General features: G+C 53.8%; 1 protein-coding gene across 1 annotated transcript in view; it reads left to right on the plus strand.

Moving 5' to 3' along the window:
• Positions 1-7,546, plus strand: part of ALPK1 (alpha kinase 1) — a 29,172-nt gene extending 21,626 nt beyond the window's left edge. Inside the window, exons 9-13 of the mRNA XM_084263074.1 lie at positions 106-2,113; positions 2,899-3,052; positions 3,944-4,106; positions 5,623-5,809; positions 6,415-7,546. Of these exons, the coding sequence (XP_084119200.1) occupies positions 106-2,113; positions 2,899-3,052; positions 3,944-4,106; positions 5,623-5,809; positions 6,415-6,611 (2,709 nt within the window). The 3' untranslated portion in view covers positions 6,612-7,546. The remainder of the gene's footprint in view (positions 1-105; positions 2,114-2,898; positions 3,053-3,943; positions 4,107-5,622; positions 5,810-6,414) is intronic.
• The last annotated feature ends 11,693 nt before the right edge of the window (positions 7,547-19,239 follow it).

The raw sequence follows: 19,239 nt of genomic DNA on the forward strand, positions 1-19,239 counted from the left end.
TGCTTTAAATTGGGTAAGGGGAAGAAAGGTTTTTCGCTCCCCTTATTTAACTCTGACAGAGGTCTGGATTTTTAACTCCTTCATCCCCCTTTGCTTCCCTCACAGAACATCCGCGGGGTGTGTTTACTGTCCTACAGCCACTCCAAGGACTGCCCACCAGAAAAGAGAAACTTCTACTTGTCTGAAGCCAAAGAATCCTTCGAGATCGGCCTCCTCACCAAGGACGACAGTAGCCCCATCACCAGCAAGCAGGAGCTCCACAGCTTTATTAAAGCTGCCTTCTGCCTCGCAACCGTGCATCGATGGCTCTACGGGGAGAGTGAGGAGCTCAGTGAGGTGAACGGGCTGTGTAGAGAAGCCATGGGGAAGCTGCATTTGTACAGCACTCCCTCTGCAGAAGAGGAGGAGAAAGGAACGCTCGCCAGAGAGATCATGTCTCTGATCGCCCTCGTGAAGGGGCGCCTGCGAGTGGGCAGCTTCCCTAATTCTGATGCCAGGTCTTATGTTCCAGACAGTTACAAAGGCATGGTGGAACACCCTGTCCTGAGAGGGGAGGCCAGCTTTGAGGAGATTCTTGCCATGCATTCTCAGCACCACCTGTCTGTGTGTGAAGTGTTTGAAAACACTTGCCGGGTTCACCAGACCACCTCAGGAGAAACCCAAGTGGGAGCTTGTATCACAACCTTAAGAACAGAAACCAAGGCTGTAGACACTGTGTGTACCACTGAAGAAACAGCCTGCCAGAAGAAAGGCGTTGGGAAAATGCTGAATCCCCCAACAGCAGGAGGTAGCTCAGAGAGACTCCGTGGCCAGAGAAATAAATACAGCAGGTCTGATGCGATGAAAAGCTCCCTTGATGAAGAGATTGAGCCATTAGAAGTAAGCGGTGCAAGCAGTGCTTTCAGCAGGTGGGGGAACAGGAGTCAAACCACCACTTCAGAGAGCTCGTGGTGCAAGCTGTCAAAGTCAAGTTACTCTTCCAGCTGGGAGGAACTAAACCCCAATAGCAGCCAAGACTCTCCCAGGGAAGGGCAGCAGCAGGACAGGGACTCAGCAGAGATGCAGTGCTGCACGACAGAGTCTGATGAAAACAGTCCAGCTGCATTCTTGTGCTCATTGCCTCCCAGAGCTCACTCTTCATCTCCTCAAGAGCCTCAGCCTAACCGCTGGGCATCTCCTCAGCCCTCCTTAGAGGGAGATACACACCGAGCTCGGAGGCTGGGGGACAACACGTCTCTTTGTGGAGAAGAGCCACAGGAAGGAAATAGCCCTTCAGAAAAGAAAGCAGGGGAGGTGAACAACACAGTTTCTTCCCTCTCAACTCCTTCCTCTGTTCCTAAAAGGCCAGAAGAGGAGGAGAAGTCCTCCTCCTGGGAGGAGCTGGGCTGCAGGACCAAGGACAGCGGCGGGTCGGGCAGCGGCGGGTCCTGGCCCCGGAGCCGGTCTGTGTGGGTCCGGGCAGAAAGAGAAGCTGCAGAGAGCACCGAGGATCCCTTCTTGGAGACACGTCCCCCCACAAATGAGGCTGCTCCTGTGCTGCCACTGAGCGCGGAGCTGAGAAGCGACTCCTCCGTGCGTGCCTGGCTGAGGAGTTGTGCCACGGTGGGGAACGGGCCTCTCCAAGGGCCGGCAGTCGATGCCCAAGCTGAAACAGTAGACGACACTGAATTTGAGCTCATCAGTATTGGAGACTCAGTAAAGAATCATCCTGCAGCTTCTGTTCCAAAGCATCAGTGGACTCCTGGTGTGCCGACAGCTTCGCCCTCGGGCGGGAAGTTAACCGCAACGGAGCACTTCAGCTGTGCCACTACAGAAGAAGATGAAGAGAAATCTCAGGATGGGGTGAGCAGCAAGAAACAATCCAGTTCATCGCTGAGTTCGTGGTACAAACCAGCACAGACGCCCAGGAGCTCCCCTGAAGTTTCCTTGCTGAACCCAAGGGAAGGTGGCTTTGTCTTTGTGCCTGGAAGAACAAGGGAGGAAATCCTAGAGGCTCGGCTTCTGAGTGATGACGACTACACACAGCTTCTAGCAGGAGTGGAACATAATTGGCTTGTCCAGAGACTGATGCCTACTGGAGTTTTTAAGTCTAAACAGCTTCATAAAGCATACTGTAAGTTTGTGTAGCGACAGGCATCTTGAGGCAGCTACAGGTACTCCTGCAGGGAGCAGGCTTGGCTCTGGCTTTGGTCATCATTTACTAGGACATTTTGTTTATGAGCTTTTGTCAATTTTAACAATGTAAGAAGACTCCCTTGAACCATTTTCTCCTGTTCCTTCTTAACCATTTTGCACATCAGTCACAGCTTTGTGGAAGCAGGTTCCATCTCCAGGCCTGCTCAGTCCCTCCTGCTTCAATCCATTCACTCAGGAGGCAACTTGGGCTTTTTGAACTCCCTGTGCCAGTTCATCCAGCCCTTTCTACCCCATTACTTGAGGCTCTGGTTTTTGTCATCTCTTCAGATTCCACATTTCATCCCTGTGAACTGTGTATTTAAGATAATGATTATTAAGTTAATAGTAAATGACAACTGTACCTTAATATGCAGTCACTGATCACTGTGCCAAGAGATAGAGGATCAATATACTAAGGAATAGGGAAGCCAGAAGCAGCACTGCTGTAGGTTGCCTCGTTGAGCTCATTAAGTAAAACCCAATTAGTGCTTATCTCATCTTGCACGTCTCAAGCCTCTTGATCACTTTTTTTTGTCCTTAATATAACAAAATACCCAACTCTGCACCTAGGTACATCTTGGGGTGCATTTTAGAGCCTGGTACTGTGCTTTCAGAGGAGCCTGGGTATTTTGTCTCCTGAGTGCTGGTTATTTCATCCCTCAGCACGGACTCAGCAATCCTATGGAACTGCCTTGTCTTACTTGTGGTGTTTTGTTTTTGTAGCTGCTCTTCTTTTAAAATACTCAAAGAAATCGGGGCTCTGGACAGCCCAGGAAACAGCTGTATTCATTGGGGACTACCTGAACGTGGCAAAGGAAGGCAAACAGAGAAGTGCCTTTTGGATACACTTCCTGCACCAAGAAGAAAGCCTGGGAAGGTATGGAGCAAACTGATTTCTGAAATTAAATTTTTATTGATGCTTCTACAGTAAGATTAGTCTCACACCTGTGATTCAGCTGGTCTGGTGCCTTGCTAGGCAGTAGCTTTAATGGTCGTGACTGGAAGTAGCTTCGAGCATGTCCAGAGAAGGGCAGCCAGGCTGGGGAAGGGGCTGGAGGGCAAATCCTCTGAGGAGCAGCTGAGGGAGCTGGGGGTGTTGAGCCTGGAGAAGAGGAGGCTGAGGGGAGACCTTCTCCCCACCTCCCCTGCCCTGCCAGGAGGGTGCAGAGAGGTGGGCGATGGTCTCTGCAGCCAGGGGACAGGAGATGGGACAAGGGGCAATGGGCTCAAGCTGCCCCAGGGCAGGGTCAGCTCAGCTGGGAGGGAAAAGCTCTTCCCTGGCGGAGTTGTGGGGCTGTGGCACAGGCTGCCCAGGGAGGGGCTGAGTCCCCAGCCCTGGGGGTGTTTAACAGAGGGGAGATGAGGTGCTCAGGGATCTGGGTCAGCACAGGACAGGGATGGTTGGACTCCATTGGCTTAAAGGGCTTTTCCAACCTGGTGATTCTGTGATTATTATGGTCAAGAACAGTATTTTAGGTACCTCTGAGTGGAGGCTCCCCACAGAGTCACAAAGAGTTGACTGGAAACATCCCAGTGTTACAAACCCCCCCAGGATCTGATGGATAGGTGCAGTGTTTCATGCCTGTAGAGCTGTAAAGGAAAAGGAACAGACACTGGTAGTTGGTCACTTTAAATGCAGCACCAAGAGCTGGCTTTGCCTCCGAGCAGCCAAGCCCTGCCTTGTCCTGAGGTCTCTGTATCACGAGTGGGGCTTTCCAAGTGCAGTCTGGTGAATCCCCCTCTGCCACACACTTCTCTCCTTGTCTAGGTACGTTGGGAAAGAATATAAAGAAGAAAAAGGGCTCCTTGACCACTTCAGTGACGTGGAGCGGCAGATGACTGCCCAGTACTACGTGACGGAGTTCAACAAGAGGCTGTATGAGCAAAAGGTTCCTACGCAGATCTTCTACATCCCCTCTGCAGTGCTCTTGGTAAGGGCTGTCTTCCAAGGAGTTGGTGGGAAGAGTGTCTCAAAGTCAGCTTGGATTTAAACAAGAGGGCAGTTAAGCCACCCCTAGATCAGAGGCTTCTGCCCTTCTACACGATGGTGGTGAGGACACCGTGCAAAGCCCTGTTGTGCCAGCACCCAGCCCAGCTGTTAGAGGCCGGATCCGCATCTGGGTGACCTGGCACAGAGGTTAAACCTCACAATTCAGTCACCAGCAGGAAAGTGTTGGATCTTCTGTGTGTTAACTGCCCCTTTAGCTTGTGTTTGGAGTGCAGAGAGCTGCCCCACGCAGCACACAGTGCTGTCCTCTTGTGCAGAGGTGTGTGATGGCACACTGTGTATTGCTGTAGGTTGTGAGCTGCTCTGGCACTCTGCCACTCACTAATAAGGTCTAATGAGATTCTGGCATCAGTACTTCCAAGTCTCTGAATGTAGAAATGACTAAAAACATCCCCAAAAACCTCCCACTGGTTATTTTCATGCTGAAGAGGGACCAGGTGCAGGTTTACCCAAATCTTTTCAGCTTTCTAGCTTATTCTTTACCATATTCTGCTGACCAGCTAGCCAAACTAGAAATTTCTAGACTTCATTGCTCACAGAGTTTGCCCTGTCAGGCTGACTTTGTGTTGGGTCTTTTACTGCCCTTTGTTTGCGCTAGATGAGACCTCCTCATCTAACAGCCTGTCATGTGAGTCAGCAGTGGGTTAACACCCTGCAGTGAGCAGGGACATCTTCACTAGAGCAGGGCGCTCAGAGCCCCAGCAAGCCTGACCTTGGATGTCTCCAGGGATGGGGCCTCCACCACCTCTCTGGGCACCCGGGGCCAGTGACCCACCACCCTCAGAGTGAAGAACATTTTCCTGACACCCAACCTAAATCTCCCCTGTTCCAGCTTAAACCATCACCCCTCATCCTGTCGCTCCATGCCCTGGGGAACAGTTCTTCCCCAGCTTCCTACAGGCACCTTTCAGGGACTGGAAGGGGCTGTAAGGTTCCCCTGGAGCTTCTCCTCTCCAGGCTGAACCAGCCCAGCTCTCCCAGCCTGGCTTCACAGGAGAGCTGCTCCAGCCCTCGGATCATTTTTGTGGCTGCCTCTGGACGTGTCCCAACAGGTCCATGACCTTCTTGTTCTCAGGGCTCCAAAGATGGACACGGTATTACATGTGAAGCCTCAGCAGAGCAGCAGAATCTCCTCTCTCGACCTGGTGCCCACACCCCTGGGGATGCAGCCCAGGATGGGGTTGGCCTTTTGGGCTCCAGATGTACATTGGTGGCTCCTGTCCAGCTTCTCATCCACGAGTCCCCCCAAGTCCTTCTCCTCAGGGCTGCTTCCCAGCACATCATCTCCTGACCTGTATGGATAACGGGGGTTGTGCCAACCCAGGGGCAGGACAATCCTGAATTTCTAGGAGATCAAAACAAGACTTCACTTAGAGGAGCTTGAGCATCCTTGTTTTCATGTCTCTGCTTCCCTGACTCTCACTAACACTCTTTTCCAGATACTGGAGGACAGAACTATAAAAGGGTGTGTGAGTGTGGAGCCCTACATCCTTGGGGAGTTTGTGAAGCTGTCCAACAACACGAAGGTAGTAAAGAATGAGTACAAAGCCACAGAGTACGGTCTGGCCTACGGCCATTTCTCCTACGAGTTCTCCAGAGGCACAGACGTCGTCGTTGACCTGCAAGGTTTGTAGTACCATGACCCTCACCCCTTCCCTGTCCTCCCCTGCTGCTGAATACGCTATACAGAGGGTGTGCTCTCTCTGAATGGCGTAAAGCAAGGGTGGTGTGTGCAGGGGTGTTTGTGCCTTGAGCAGTGCTCTTGTTCTCCGCTGTGTCACGGCAACGGCGCGTAAGCCACGTGCTCCCAAGTCTGCCAGAGCTTCATGCTGCGAATGATGAGCATCCGATGTGACTAAAGCCACTCTGCAAGGATGTGTTTTGTGTGGAGCCTTCTAAAGGTGACCCACTAAAAGAGGCAGCAGGTTTTTTTTCATGTGTCTTCCTAAAATTGACAAGCCTGGAAAGAGGTCTCCTACTGAGCTACAGAGATTCGAGCTCTTGGGTTAAGAGCCAGGATAAAACCTGTCAGATTCAACCTTTAGCCCACAGGTATCTTTGGGATATTAATTTCATTAGATACTCATTATGTAGATCTTTGGGCTCAGGTTTTGCTGACACAGGTGCAGACTGGGAATTGGCCAAGGGACACGAGCAGTGTGGGCTGTGCTAGCAGACAGGCCAGGGCACGGTAGGGACGTTTGGTACCATGGTCCATCCTTTCTCCACAGGTTGGGTGACAGGTAACGGGAAAGGCCTCATCTACCTCACAGACCCCCAGATTCATTCTCTCAACAGCAGAGATGTTTCACGCTCCAACTTTGGGAAGAAGGGGATTTATTACTTCTTTAACAACCAGCACATGGAGTGCAATGACATCTGTCGCCGCCTGTCTCTCACGAGGCCCTCGGCAGAGCTGCTGGTGTAGACTCACACCAGGCAGTCACACCAGGAACGGCCTGTAAGCTGAACAGTGTTCCATCCTACACGACTTTAGGGAGGGAGCATCTTGTTGGGAGACCAGAGACACCGAGACGGTACCTGTGTGAGTCGGGTCAGTTGTTAACGCAACGAGTTTGGCGAGATCAGGTCTCTGCATCCAGGTGATATGATGTGACTATCATGTGTACCATCAGAAGCTCCTGTTGTTAGAGCCACCTGTAAGAACTAACAGAAGAACATAAGGAGAGTAAGAAAACAGCCTCCCAACTTCAGCTTAGAGGTAGGTGTGCTGCAGGACTCTGTAAAACTTCAATCTGCTCAGACCCAGTGAGGGGCACGGGCACCATCTGCTCTGTGGAAACAGGATAGGAGATGGAGTGAGGCAGAAGCAGAGTTGTGTTTCAGCCATCTGTAAAATTAAAAAAAAAAAAAAAGGATTGTAGAAATGCTCTGGGGAATGAAATAGGACTGGTTTGGTCACTGAAAAAGAGCTAAGCTTCTTTGAGATGTGTGTGTATGTGTGCATGTGTGGCCACGCAGCACTGAACCAGCTGGAAAGAGGGTCTGACCTGTAACAGCCAAGAAAACTCCGCTGCTCTACAAGGAAAAAAATATACTCTTCAACCAAAAGTTCCTTTAAATGGCTAATGTAGGACTGCTATGATTAACCAACTCTCAGCAGACTTTCCCAAGAGAAGAACACTCCTCACTCGAGGACAGCACCTCTCTTCTGGCTGTAACAAAGCTGAGAGCACCACACAATTGATGACTGATTCTCTATCTAACTCCCACAAATAACAGCTCTGGGTGTGAGTGTAGCTGCTTGTACAAAGGAGTGGTTCTGTGGGGTCCAGCACCTCTAAGTGCAGAATAAGGGAGCCTGTAAGGCTTCCAGCCAGCTGCTTCTCCAGCACATTCCAGAAGATGCATTTATGAAAGTAAAATGGATGTCAAATAATATCTGTGATATACCCTGCCCCTACTGCAGCCAGTCCCAAGACCATGATCCTCCCACCCCGCTCCTGCAGCCAGAGACCCACCCCATACCCCTCCTCTGCTGCAGGGACCCACCCTGTACCCCTCCTCTGCTGCAGGGACTCACCCCGTACCCCTCCTCTGCTGCAGGGGCTCACCCTGTACCCCTCCTCTGCTGCAGGGACTCACCCCGTACCCCTCCTCTGCTGCAGGGGCTCACCCTGTACCCCTCCTCTGCTGCAGGGACCCACCCCGTACCCCTCCTCTGCTGCTGATTTTTAATGCCAGGCCTGAACAGCCTGGGGCAAGTTTGCTGGCCTCGTGCTTGGGCAGCGCCTGCCTGGGTTAGAGGCAGCTGCAGCCTTTTACTTACCACAAAGCAATCTTCTGTGGGTTTGGGGGTTGTTGTTTTCCCTAAACTAAAGCTTGGAAGCATCCCTGTGACCTCCTTCCACGCTGACGCCGGTTCACATCCCGCTCACCGACCCAGCGCCTGGAGCTGCTCTGTCCCAGGGAGTTTCACGAGCACGGAGACGAAAGCGGCACCTTCCCAACGCTGGCAATTCCAGCTGAACAGTTACTCCCTTTCCTATGTAGTCCTGTTACCTAAAGGGACTCAAACCTGCAGGTACGATCAGATACTGTATCTATACCCTACAGAGAAAAAACAGGGTTAAAAAAGAAAGGATGGGAGCTCCTCCCCCAAACTGCATCACCCCTTCAATGCTGAATTAGTCCACCTGGTTAGAATAAAAACCAAACCAAAACCCTGGCACTGTTACCCAGACTGCAGTGACAGAAGTGTTTTCCAATCGGATATCCCAACGGATGAGGTTCATCCTAAAAAAATCAACCATCTCTCTTGCATCCCCTGCAGACAGGCTTTTAGTGAGCTGCCCAGCCAGGGTGTGTGAGCTTCAGCCTTCATTTCCAGGGGGTGATTAACCCGCTTGGGCTTGCAGGAGGATGCTGGTTCCAGCCTCTGGTGGGGGAGGCATCACAGCTTTTCCTTTAGAGCAGAGGCTGTAGCTTTGCATCTACAGGCCACAGCCGATTTTTCTGTTCCACAGGAGAAGGAAAGTGACTTTATTTCCTTCCAGCACTGTCTTTCCTGGTGCTGAGAGCCTGAAAGCTGCTTCTGGGGAAGTTCAAGCAACAGGTATATGTATTCCCCTTAACAGTGCTTGTACGACTGGTACAGCAACCAGGACCTGAGCTAATATTTCCTGCTGCCTCTCCAGCTGAAAGAAATTAGGATGAGACCAAGATCTGGGGTCACACCAACTCCTTCAGACATGTGCTTCTGTATCTTATGGGTTTCTTGAAAAGTGGGGGGGCAGCACTCCAGCTCCATTAGCAGGGAGAAGCTGCCTTCATTTCAAATCCTCCTCCTCTCCTCCAAAGCCCTGACGTCCCACTGCCGCTGGGCTTGTTTCTTTGGGGGAGATTTTCCTGATGAGAGAGGGAATGTGGTGTCAAAGTCCCACAGAAAAGATGGGTCCCCAACAGAGTGTCAGCTTTAACAACACCATCCGCTTCTGTTTCCGCAGCCAGCGGAGGCTTTAGGCTTTTGTTCCCACTGGCTTTAGCAATGCCATTGTTTTCTAGGTGATGTTTGTGCAGAGTTGTTTGGAAAGATGCCCTGTCGCTGCACTGGCCCATTAGAACTGGGTGCAAAAAGGGAGAAGCACGAGAAGAGAAAAAAAATTAAATCTCTTTATTATGGTGCATAAACCTTCAGTGCTGGGGAGCTGGGCAGCTGCACAGGGAGAGAAATGCATTCAAAAACTATAATGCTGGTGTGAATAATCCTTTCTGAAATGCTGCTTGCAGACTGCTTCAGCTTTGTCAGGTGAACTTGAACCGGGCCCTCAGATTTGCTGCCGTTCCCCATTGCACAGTGTCTGTCCCCCCCGGGGCATTCACCATCTTGACTGTTGTTAAAAGCCAGCAAACAATCCATCATTGAGCCTGGGAGTCACTCGCTCATAGAACAGTGAAATCGGCGTGTGACGGTACACTCGGCCCCAGTGTTTCCCAGATTAAAGTGATACATGAAAACTCACGTGTTACTGGGAAGATTAAGCCCCTTATCTTGTTCCACAGCCAATAAAGGCCGCCCTTGTGTGCAGCGGTGGGGGAACGCCGGCTTTAACCAAGTGGCGAGCGCTGCGCACGCACCGCTCTGCGCGCCGGCACGAGGGAGCGCGGGGCTCTGCGCAGGAAACAAAGCTAGTTACCAAGAGCTGGGGAATTAATAGGCAGCCGAGGTGCTGTGTTAAAGCCTGGCTGCAGCGGCGCCTCGCCATTCTCCACAGAGACAATTAACAGCAAAACAAAACCTCCCAGACAATCTCTGCAGAACAAAGTGTCCTAATGCGCTGCCAGCAGCCGCCCCGCCACGCCTGCCGGAACGGCGCTGGGACCCCTGGAAAGCATCGCCTTCTCCAGCGTGGCGCCAAAGGAGGCATTGAGATGCCCTCCTGAATACACCGAGCTGTGGGAAATGGTAATATTTGGATTTCTTCCCAATATTTGGATTTAGCAGCTGATTTCTTTTGTTGGGCCTCGACAAACGCAGCCGCTCTTGTCGTCGTCCAGGGCTTGGAAAGCCGGGATTAATGCGCTCTGTAACCTCGCTGCCTGAAGAACGTGGGCCCACAGGTGGCCCGAAACACACAGAACTCGGGTTATTGGTTCCTAGTTATGGTATAAATAGGTGATTACTGGGGAAAATAAGTAATTGACTCTGATGATGGCGCATTTCAGTGTTTTGGCTGGAAGTTTCATCTTTGAGACCACAGAAATTGCAGTTCTGCAGCTCCCTCTGGTTCCAGGAGAAAGTTACTTGAGCCAACCATGACTTAGGGAATGCTTTGTTTCTCTTTCTTACAGAATTTCAGTGGTTTGTGTTCATTAACTTGCTACCAAAGGCTGTTTCTTTGGCCCGATTAATTACCACGTAAGAGCTGGGTATGACCACGAAGAACCAGTCACCCTGTGGCCTCTACAAAACGAGTGAAACTGTGTGTTGCCAGTACAGTGAAATAGCATCGCTGACTGTGGGGACACAAAGGGCTGAAGAAACATATCCCCCTCTCAGCTCAGGCAGCCAGCTCACGGACGGGAGCCTATGCCCGCTGTTAAGCACAGCAGTAAGCTGGGCACAAAACTATTCCAGTCTTGAGAAGGTGATGATGTGCTTTCCAGGAATTTGGTCAAAGAAGTCTTTCCCACTGACCTTTCTGCAGGAATCCAGGTGAAAGGCAGGGGTCTTGTTTGCTGCATATCACATACTTGTGCATGAGAGTTAGTAAACTTGGTATCGAGGGGATATCAAATTTGACATCGAGGGAACAGGCTGGTAGAGCCCAAGTCTGTTAACCCCAGGCAGAGTGATTTCCTGACGTCGCTGCACAGTGCCCTGGAGAGCTTCCCTCACACAAAATGCAGCAGGAAAGGCAGCCCCTCTGGCCCTCTCCCTCCGAGCTGGCAGCATCCTGAGTCATTAAGGGCAACGAAGAGCGGGCCAGGGTGACCCCTCCAGCTGTGAGGCAGCCCCTGCACGTGAGGCACCGTGTCCCTGCTGCTGTAAACTCAGCGTCAGCTGCCCCCAGAGCCCAGCTGCTGGATTCAGGCATCCTTTTCCTACCAGGAAGCGCTGTTTGTGGATGCAGAGGGGAAAGCTTCCCACCATCGAGCTCGGAGAGGCAGCCTGTCCTGGTACAACTCAGCAGCACCAGCCTCCTCAGCCGTCTCATTCCCACTGTGTTGCTCGAGAGCAGGGATTGCTCTTCCAGGAACAGGGCTGACACCCAGCATAGGAGTTTTCCCAACCTATTCCACCCCCCACGGTCATCAGAGCTGTGGGGGGCTCCTGCCGATGCTGGGGGGGAGTCTCCAGGGGAAGGGAAGCCAAGCAGAGCCAGCTGTTACCTCCAGGAATCACACGTGTGTTGAGGAACACACGCTGCTTACAGGTGGTCCTGTTGTCCTGGAAAGAGCAGGAAAGCGGGATGTTTGCAACAAAGCACAGACCTGGAACTGCTGCTGTCACCTACTGCTGTGGAGGAAAGTCCCCACGCTGGCTTCCCTTCCCAGCAGCCTGGGGACAGCCCTGGGGCAGCTCTCATCCCTCTCCGGGGAATGGCACACGCCACCCCCTTTATTCCACCCCCCACCTGGGTGACATCCTCTCCTGTGTCCTCAGCAGAGCGGGAGCAGATGGAGCCTCCGCAGCCACTCGCTGCCCCGGCTCGCCTGAGCCCGGGGTGCCTTCAACCCCCGCCAGCCTGCCCACAGTGACCCTCTAAAGGGAATCCAATCCCTTTTTTATCCAGAACGCATGTCTGCCAAGCCATTTTTAAGCCAGAGTCACTCTTTCATGGGAAGAGGCTGAGTTACTGGTGATTTGGTTACCACTAGATCCCCCCTCCGCCCGAAGCAGCGGGTGCCGCAGCACCGGCAGCAGCACCAAGAGCCGGCATCCCACCCCCCTGCCTCGTCCAAGGGGTGCAAGGACGGCACAGCCGGCAGCCGGGGGTGCCGGGCTGAGGAGGGGCAGGAGAACCCCGGCACGCAGCGGGTGGGTGCCTTCCCTCCCTTTCCTCCCTAACGGCCAAGCGAAGCCCAAACTGCCGTCTCAGCTCTGGGGCTGCCGTCCCCTGCGAGCCATCACGTTAATAGGGCTTGATTTGCAAACGGCGTCGCCCCCCTCCCCAGTTCCCCCCCCCCTCCCCTTGCCTGACTCCCGCTTCTCTGCTCAATGGCACAGATGCTGCTTTGTGCTGCCCAGGCCCGAGCAGCTATTAGCAGCAAATCCAGCGAGGGAAATTAATGAAGGCGACTCCTAATAAAAGACAGCTCAGGACAGCCATACCAACTTGCTCCGAGCGGTAATTAACTTTTTTTAAAACTCATGAAGGTAAATATGCCATCAGCTTTGGTCCAGTCTCTCTTCTTTTTAATCAAAGGAGGGGGGAAGGGAGGCAAAGGAAAGGGGGGCTGCTGCGTGTCACAGCTACCCCAGCACCATCCCTATTCCCTCTGTGCATACTGCTGGCTGCTGCGAAGTGCTGGGGCACCCTGTGTCACAGGCAGCAGGCTGCCAGCCTTGGGGTTTTGGGGTGCTCTATTATCTCTCCGAGGTTTTACTTTAAATCTTAGCGCAGTGGGAGCGCTGCCTCTCTTTAACCAGCAGTCTCCCTTGGTACTAAAACCCGCAGGGAGGAGCAGCCTGACAGCAGTTCGCTGGCCCCGCACCCATGTCGCCGCGGCCGAGGCTGGAGGCAGGAGGCACCCTGAGGCTGCCGGTACCGGTGAGCTTGTCAGAGTGGAAGAGGGCTGTCTCTTCCACAGGAAGGACAGGATGCAGGATTTGGCCCTGTAGTAAAGGCAGCAGCTCACACCTGCCACGAGAAAGACAGTAAAATCCCACCAGGGTTTCTCTTCCCGCACCCAGGCTGCAGCACCGCGACGGCTACGGGAGGGATGGGGGCTTGGGAATTCTTTTGCCCAAATATTACAGCTGCCTGGGCCAAATCCACTCATTATCGAGGCAAAGCATTGGGAAGCCCAATTTTGGTGTGTATGGTCCCCCCCGACTCCTCTGCAAGCCCCGCAGAGGGGCTCTATGGTGGCTCTTCACCCTTGGTGCACCCCAGGGGCTCCCAAAACCCACAAACCACCAGTTGAAATTCCCTGGGATGCCTGCCTTATCCCAAACACTGGCTCCAGGACCAAACCCTGTGCTCACAGCTTGGGCACCTCGTGGGTTTTTTGGTTTCCCTGCCGAGGTGGATGCGATGAGCCCCTTTCCCCTGGCCCAGCCGGGATGTGCCGCTGGGCGCAGCTGCCGGAGCTGCTTGCTGGAGGCGGGTTTTCCCACTCAGCTCTCCAGCCTGCCTGGGAGAACACCAGCTTAGCTCCGTGTCACCCTTAAACCTGGCTCCTGGCTCACTTTTTATTCCTTCACGCTGAGTTTAGCTGATTATTTGGCCGAGGGAAACAGCCGGCCTGTCGACATCCCCGTGAATGCTCCGCGTGTCCTCCCCGGGCAGGGAGCAGCTTGCGGGACAAGCCCCGGGGCGGGATGCCAGGGGGGTGGGCAGCAAGTCACAGGGGCTTTACTGCTGCCAGGCAAAGCAGTGCCCCAATTTCTCCTGTAAAGCTGGGGGTCCAGGGACCTGGGGGTGGGTCTAAGGACTTGTATTGTCCAGGAGAGCCGGGACCTGGGGTCTGGTCCTGGTCCTTGCCCTAAATCCAACTGGTTGCTAGGCTCCCATGGCCCCCAAGTTCCTCAGGGCTGAGACTGGGACTGATGTGTTCCTGCCAGCAATGCCAGGAGCATCAGCATTCCTAGCCAGGCTCGCTCCCACTCCTCAGGGTCCTTCCTGGCCCCCTGTGTACACCAACTATGGCCGTGCCCCTCTGTGCCACCCGCCCACTCACATGGAGTCTCCTGACACCCATGTGCCATGCCACATCCTGTGAGACCATCCCAGCAGGATTAAGCTGGGCACAAAACCAGACATCCCCCAGACACCTGCAGCCTCCCTTCTCCCCCCCACCCCGGGCAGGACAGCAGGCATCCCCCTCCCTGGAGGGTTCCCAGACCCCCAGGACTCCCCCTCACCCCACGGCCAGACCCGCAGCTGCTGTCTGTGGCTCGTGTCCCCGGGCCATTGGTTCCCCCTCCCTGACATGTAGCCCCACTGCCAACTCCCCGAGCCCCCAGGCACCCAGATAAATCCCCTTCTCCTTTTTGTTTCCTCTCCAGCAGCCGGGGCTCTGTGAGGTCGCTGCAGACCTGGGACCTGCAACAAACCAGAGAGGACAAGTGAGAGGACCCTTGGGGACCAGAGGAGCTCGGTGGTGATGGAGGCTGAGGTGGTAACGGTCTTTTCTCCAGGAGCTGCTCTGAAACACTTCTCGAGCATCATGAACATCAAGAAGGTGATTTTATTTTATGGTTTTTTTTTCTGGTGAGAGCAGCTTAAAAACCTGCAGACTCTGCCTGGATGTGCTCCTGCGGGATTCACTCTGGGTGATCCTCCTTTGGCAGAGGGTTGGACTAGATGATCTCTCCAGGTCCCTTCCAACCCCTAACGCTCTGTGAAAAGCTCTGATGTCTCTTAATGGCATTAATTCAGTGAGAAGAGACTATGATGTTCTGATGGGAGGAGGGTGAGCCTGAAGTGAAAAGCAAGGAGATACAATCAGGGGAAGGCAGGGTCCCTGAGGAGAAAGTTGTGAAACGCCACAAAAAAAGCCCAACCAACCCCAGAACCCAGCTGGTGGGGCATGCTGAGCCTTGGTTGAGGAATGTGTCCCCCCCACGGACCGTCCTGGGCCCAGAATGGTAAAAGACAAAACTTGCCCTGCCGGTGATGGAAATGTGAGATGTGGGAGGGAGTTCAGGGACCCAGAGGGGACCAGTCTGTCCCAAGCAGCCTGAGCTTGCGTGGGATCTTGGTTCCCAGCTGCAGAGCAGGATGCAGTGACGCCCTTTCCACGCACCCGTGGTGTTTCCCAGCACTCTGGGGTGGGTTCTCACGGCGTCTCTTCCAGCTCACACCTGCGTCCTTGGGCAAGTCAGACATCATGTGGCTGTTGGTGAGATGGGGAGATGAGGTGCTCAGGGATATGGATTAGCACAGGACAGGGACGGTTGGACTCCAGGTCTGTTCCAACCCTGCGGTTCTGTTTTCATACCCCAGGTGACCGGTCCTTCCAATTAAAATGACACCATGGGATGACTAACAAAGCCGGTGTTAGCAGAAGCAGCCAGCACGTGCTTAATGACTTAACGCTGTACCCATCCCACTGCCAGAGCCACTGGGCTGCACCACAGGACCCCCAGCCCCAGACAACCCCTCACCCCTGCTTGTTTCCCAGCGTAAGAGCGTTGCTCATTTCATCACCACGAATCCCAAGCATCGCTGGGGCAGTGAACTGGTTTCCTTCATGAAGCCAGGGGAGCAGCCAAACCTCGGGCACCTGGAGAAGGCTTTAGAGAATTTGCTCCTCTTCTCTTTTTAGCCAAACCCTTTGTGCTGAGCCTAAACATCTTCAGCTTTACCTGGGAACCCACCCAAGTCGCATCTTCCGTCCTCCCAGGTCTTCCACCTTCGTTGTGAATCTCGGTGAGCATCCAAGGGCTCAGCAGCAAGGTGCTGGAGTCCAGACCTCCAGCTCTTGGCCTTGGCTCGGAGCTGTTCACCTAGGAAGGAGGGGAAAGCTGCGCTTAAAACCCACCCCCAGATGAAGGCTGGGTGGGGAACGCTCCTTTTAATTATGGCCCCACGTTGAAAGATTTATGTGGGACATGAAAGCAAGTGCACACAAGCCCTCGGGGTGCTGCTGCTGCTGTCACACCCGCACTGGTTTGGCTTCTTGTAGCTATTCTTATGCCAAGGAGGGCTGTAAAACCCCTCGGGGGCCGTAGAGCTTGCCCCTCCAGCTCTGACGGCGTGGAGAAGCTTTTATGCCAAAATACAATACACAGAAGGATCATAAACACACTTTTTAATGGGAAGGTGCTGCCATGGAAACCACCCCCACCCCAGGGTTTCCTCTTCATCCAAAGAGGTGCATTTCCACCCCGCAGCCCCCAACCCAGATTTCCACCCCACACCCCCAGACCCGCGTTTGCCGGTTCGCTGTAACTGGTTCTGGGGCTGCAGGCTGGTTTCCCACGGCTCTGGTTGGGGCTGGGACCTCCCATCACTTCTCAGAAACCAGTCTTCTGAGAGAGGGGAAAGGAAAGAATGGAAGAGGAAACTGAACCCTTCCAAGCAGTGAGGGAAGAAAGAGGGAGATAAACTCTTTCAGGTGCATTTGAAGGAAAAATCAGGACGCAGCGAGTGGGAGAGGTAAGGAACCAGCCCCTCTGGCCCATCCTCTGCCTCCCTCTCCACGCCTTCCCCCGCTCCCTCAAGGGCACCTGCAGCCGAGCCCAGCAGCCCTTCCCAGGGCCCAGAGAAGGTTGAGGTTTGCGTGGCTCCCTCTCCAGAACCCTGCAGAAAACCCCCTCTCCCAACCTCCCCCCTTCCCTACGCTACGTGTGCCTTTCCCCGCCCTGGTTTCGGGTCGCGGGACGGGGACGCTCCTGCTGCCAGCACCTGCGCAGAGGGAACGGGGAGACGCGTCCCTGCCGCTGCTGTGTGGCTGAGGGTAGCACAGCCCATCGACCCGGCCTTCTGAAGAGCCAAAAGCCACCTACTGCACCCAGGGCTCCTTAGAGAGCGGGAGAGGAACCCGGAGGGACGATGAGAGCCCCTCGAAAAGGCGCAGGGGCCGAGCCAGCGGCCAGCCGCCTTCTCTGGCATTCCTGGAGTTTGCATCATTAAAGAGGGGTCGTTAGAGGAGAGCGAGAGTGGAAAACCCGCTCCCGACGGGCTGCCCCACACGCTGCCAGCCGACTGAAAGGCTCCCTCTTGTTTTGTCCCCTCTGGCCCGTGGCAGATTTGGGGAGGGGTGGGGGGAGGACGGCGGGGAACAGGGACACGACACAGCTTCATCTCGCTGGCCACATCAAAGCAGTGATTATGCAAATGCGCCCGCTATTTTTTTTAAGGAATTATTTATCACACAATAACCCCCCTGCCGGGGGGGGGAACAATAGCTCAGGCTGGAGCGCGCTGCTCGCCCCAGGCTGCGGCCGGGGGTGTGAACCCCGCACGGTTTATTGGCCTAACCTAATTTCACTAATTCTCTTTTCACACATTTTGGTGGGGTTTGGGTTTTTTCTCATCTCTCCTTCCCCCTCCCCCACCTGCCCTTTCTGGGATATGGCTCCAAGGGCCGGGTTTCACGCTCCCAGGATTTGGGGGGGGTGGAGAGGGCAGCAGGGGAGATTCATGTGCCGCCCGTTTATTTAATTAACACATCCAGGCGCCTCCGCTGCTTTTTAGTGGTTTCCAGGTGTTTGTACCCAGAAGTCACAAAGTGCTCCTGGGAGGGGGGGTGGATGATGATGATTGAAGGGCCGTGGTGGCCTCCAGCATCCCCCCTCCCTGGTGACATCCCTGGCTGTGTGCTGTCGGTCCCCTGGGACAGCCGAGGGGCGCTCCGAGCCATTGACCCGACTCCCCCCTGGCCTTGCCTGTGACTTGGGTTTCATCCATCCCTCAGACAGAGGAAGGAAACTCTTCGTTTTTAACCCCACACTCGGTGTTTCTTTCTCAGTAACATTTATTCCCCATGGCTTTCCCTCCCTGTGCAATCCAGGCGAGCTGACAGCCTGAAGCAGCATCCAGCACGTTTGCCACACATCCTCTGTACCGAGAGGAAAGTGTAAAGGGTTATTAAACTCCCACCAAACTTTCTAGTATCTTCTATCTGTTATCTAGCTAGCTAACTAGCAAGTTAACTAGCTATCCATCTATCTAACCATCTGTTCATCTATCCATCCATCTATCTGATAATCTATCTATTCATATCTCCATCCATCCATCCATCCATCCATCCATCCATCCATCCATCCATCCATCCATCCACCCAGCTACCTGTCCATCCATCCATCCATCCATCCACCCACTCACCCACCCACCACTTTCCTCCGCGACGTTCCCAGCCGCATGAGGAGCCCAGGAACAGAAAGGACACACCACGATGGGCAGCAGAGGTTGAGCCCTGCGTGTCTCCCACCACCCCGAGCTTTGCTTGGCTGGGAGGAAGATTTGTCTCCTTTTGGATCCACCTCTCCCCAAACGTCTTTTCACCCCAAGAGCCTGTGTCTTTCACCGGAGGCGAGGACAGGCACCGTCCCACTCCCCCCAGCCCTGTTCCCCTGGGCATGATGCTGTGGAAACCAGAAGCAGCAGCGACCCCGGAGTTACCAAAATTAGAGATTTAGTTTATTTATATTTTTCTCACAAGAACAATCCCTTTGCTCTCCAGCTGTAAATAGATACTAGAATAAACTCTGTAAATTATACAAAAAAAATACATCTTTGCCATGAAATCTTTCTTTATAATAAATAACCGTGAACACGTGTGTGGCTGATCGCTGTAATGTCCCGTGTCTGTTTAGGTTTTCAGTCTGTTGATTTATTTTTAATCTCCTGAAAGAAGGGGGGAGTTCCTCGTCCCCTAAAGGTCGAAATAAATAATGCATGAGGAGGTCCTCCCTCCCCACTCCCCCCCAATCCCCCCCTTTTCCCTCTACATTTTTCCCTTTTGATAGAGAGTTCAGCCTAAATTTCCACGCTTGCATTCAGCCCTCACAAAGCCTACAAATTATACAATGACTTCTAACCTGCACCCCTAACAATACCATTTACTCCTTTTTTTTTGTTGTTTTCTTTCCTTTTTTTCTTTTTTTCTCCCTTTCTCTTCCCCCCCCCCCCCCCCCCTCCCTCCCCCCAATAAATCATAAGGGACAGATGGCAAAAGGGGGAGCGGGGACACACACGCACACACACAAAAGCCCCGGTGACAGATCTGGGAACCCGGACAAAGTGCACATCGGGGGGAGAGGGAGGGACAGCGAGGGGGGCACGGATGAAGTTTGGTTTGGCAGGTGACGTTCCCACAGCCCGCCCCTGGGAAGCGGGCAGATGCCGGGGAGGGATGGAGGATGGGACGGACACACGGACACGCACGCACAGAGCCCCGGGGACCCCCCCCGGCGCGGG

Source organism: Gallinula chloropus (genome assembly GCF_964237585.1).
Source record: "Gallinula chloropus genome assembly, chromosome: 4".
Taxonomy (NCBI): Eukaryota; Metazoa; Chordata; class Aves; order Gruiformes; family Rallidae; genus Gallinula; species Gallinula chloropus.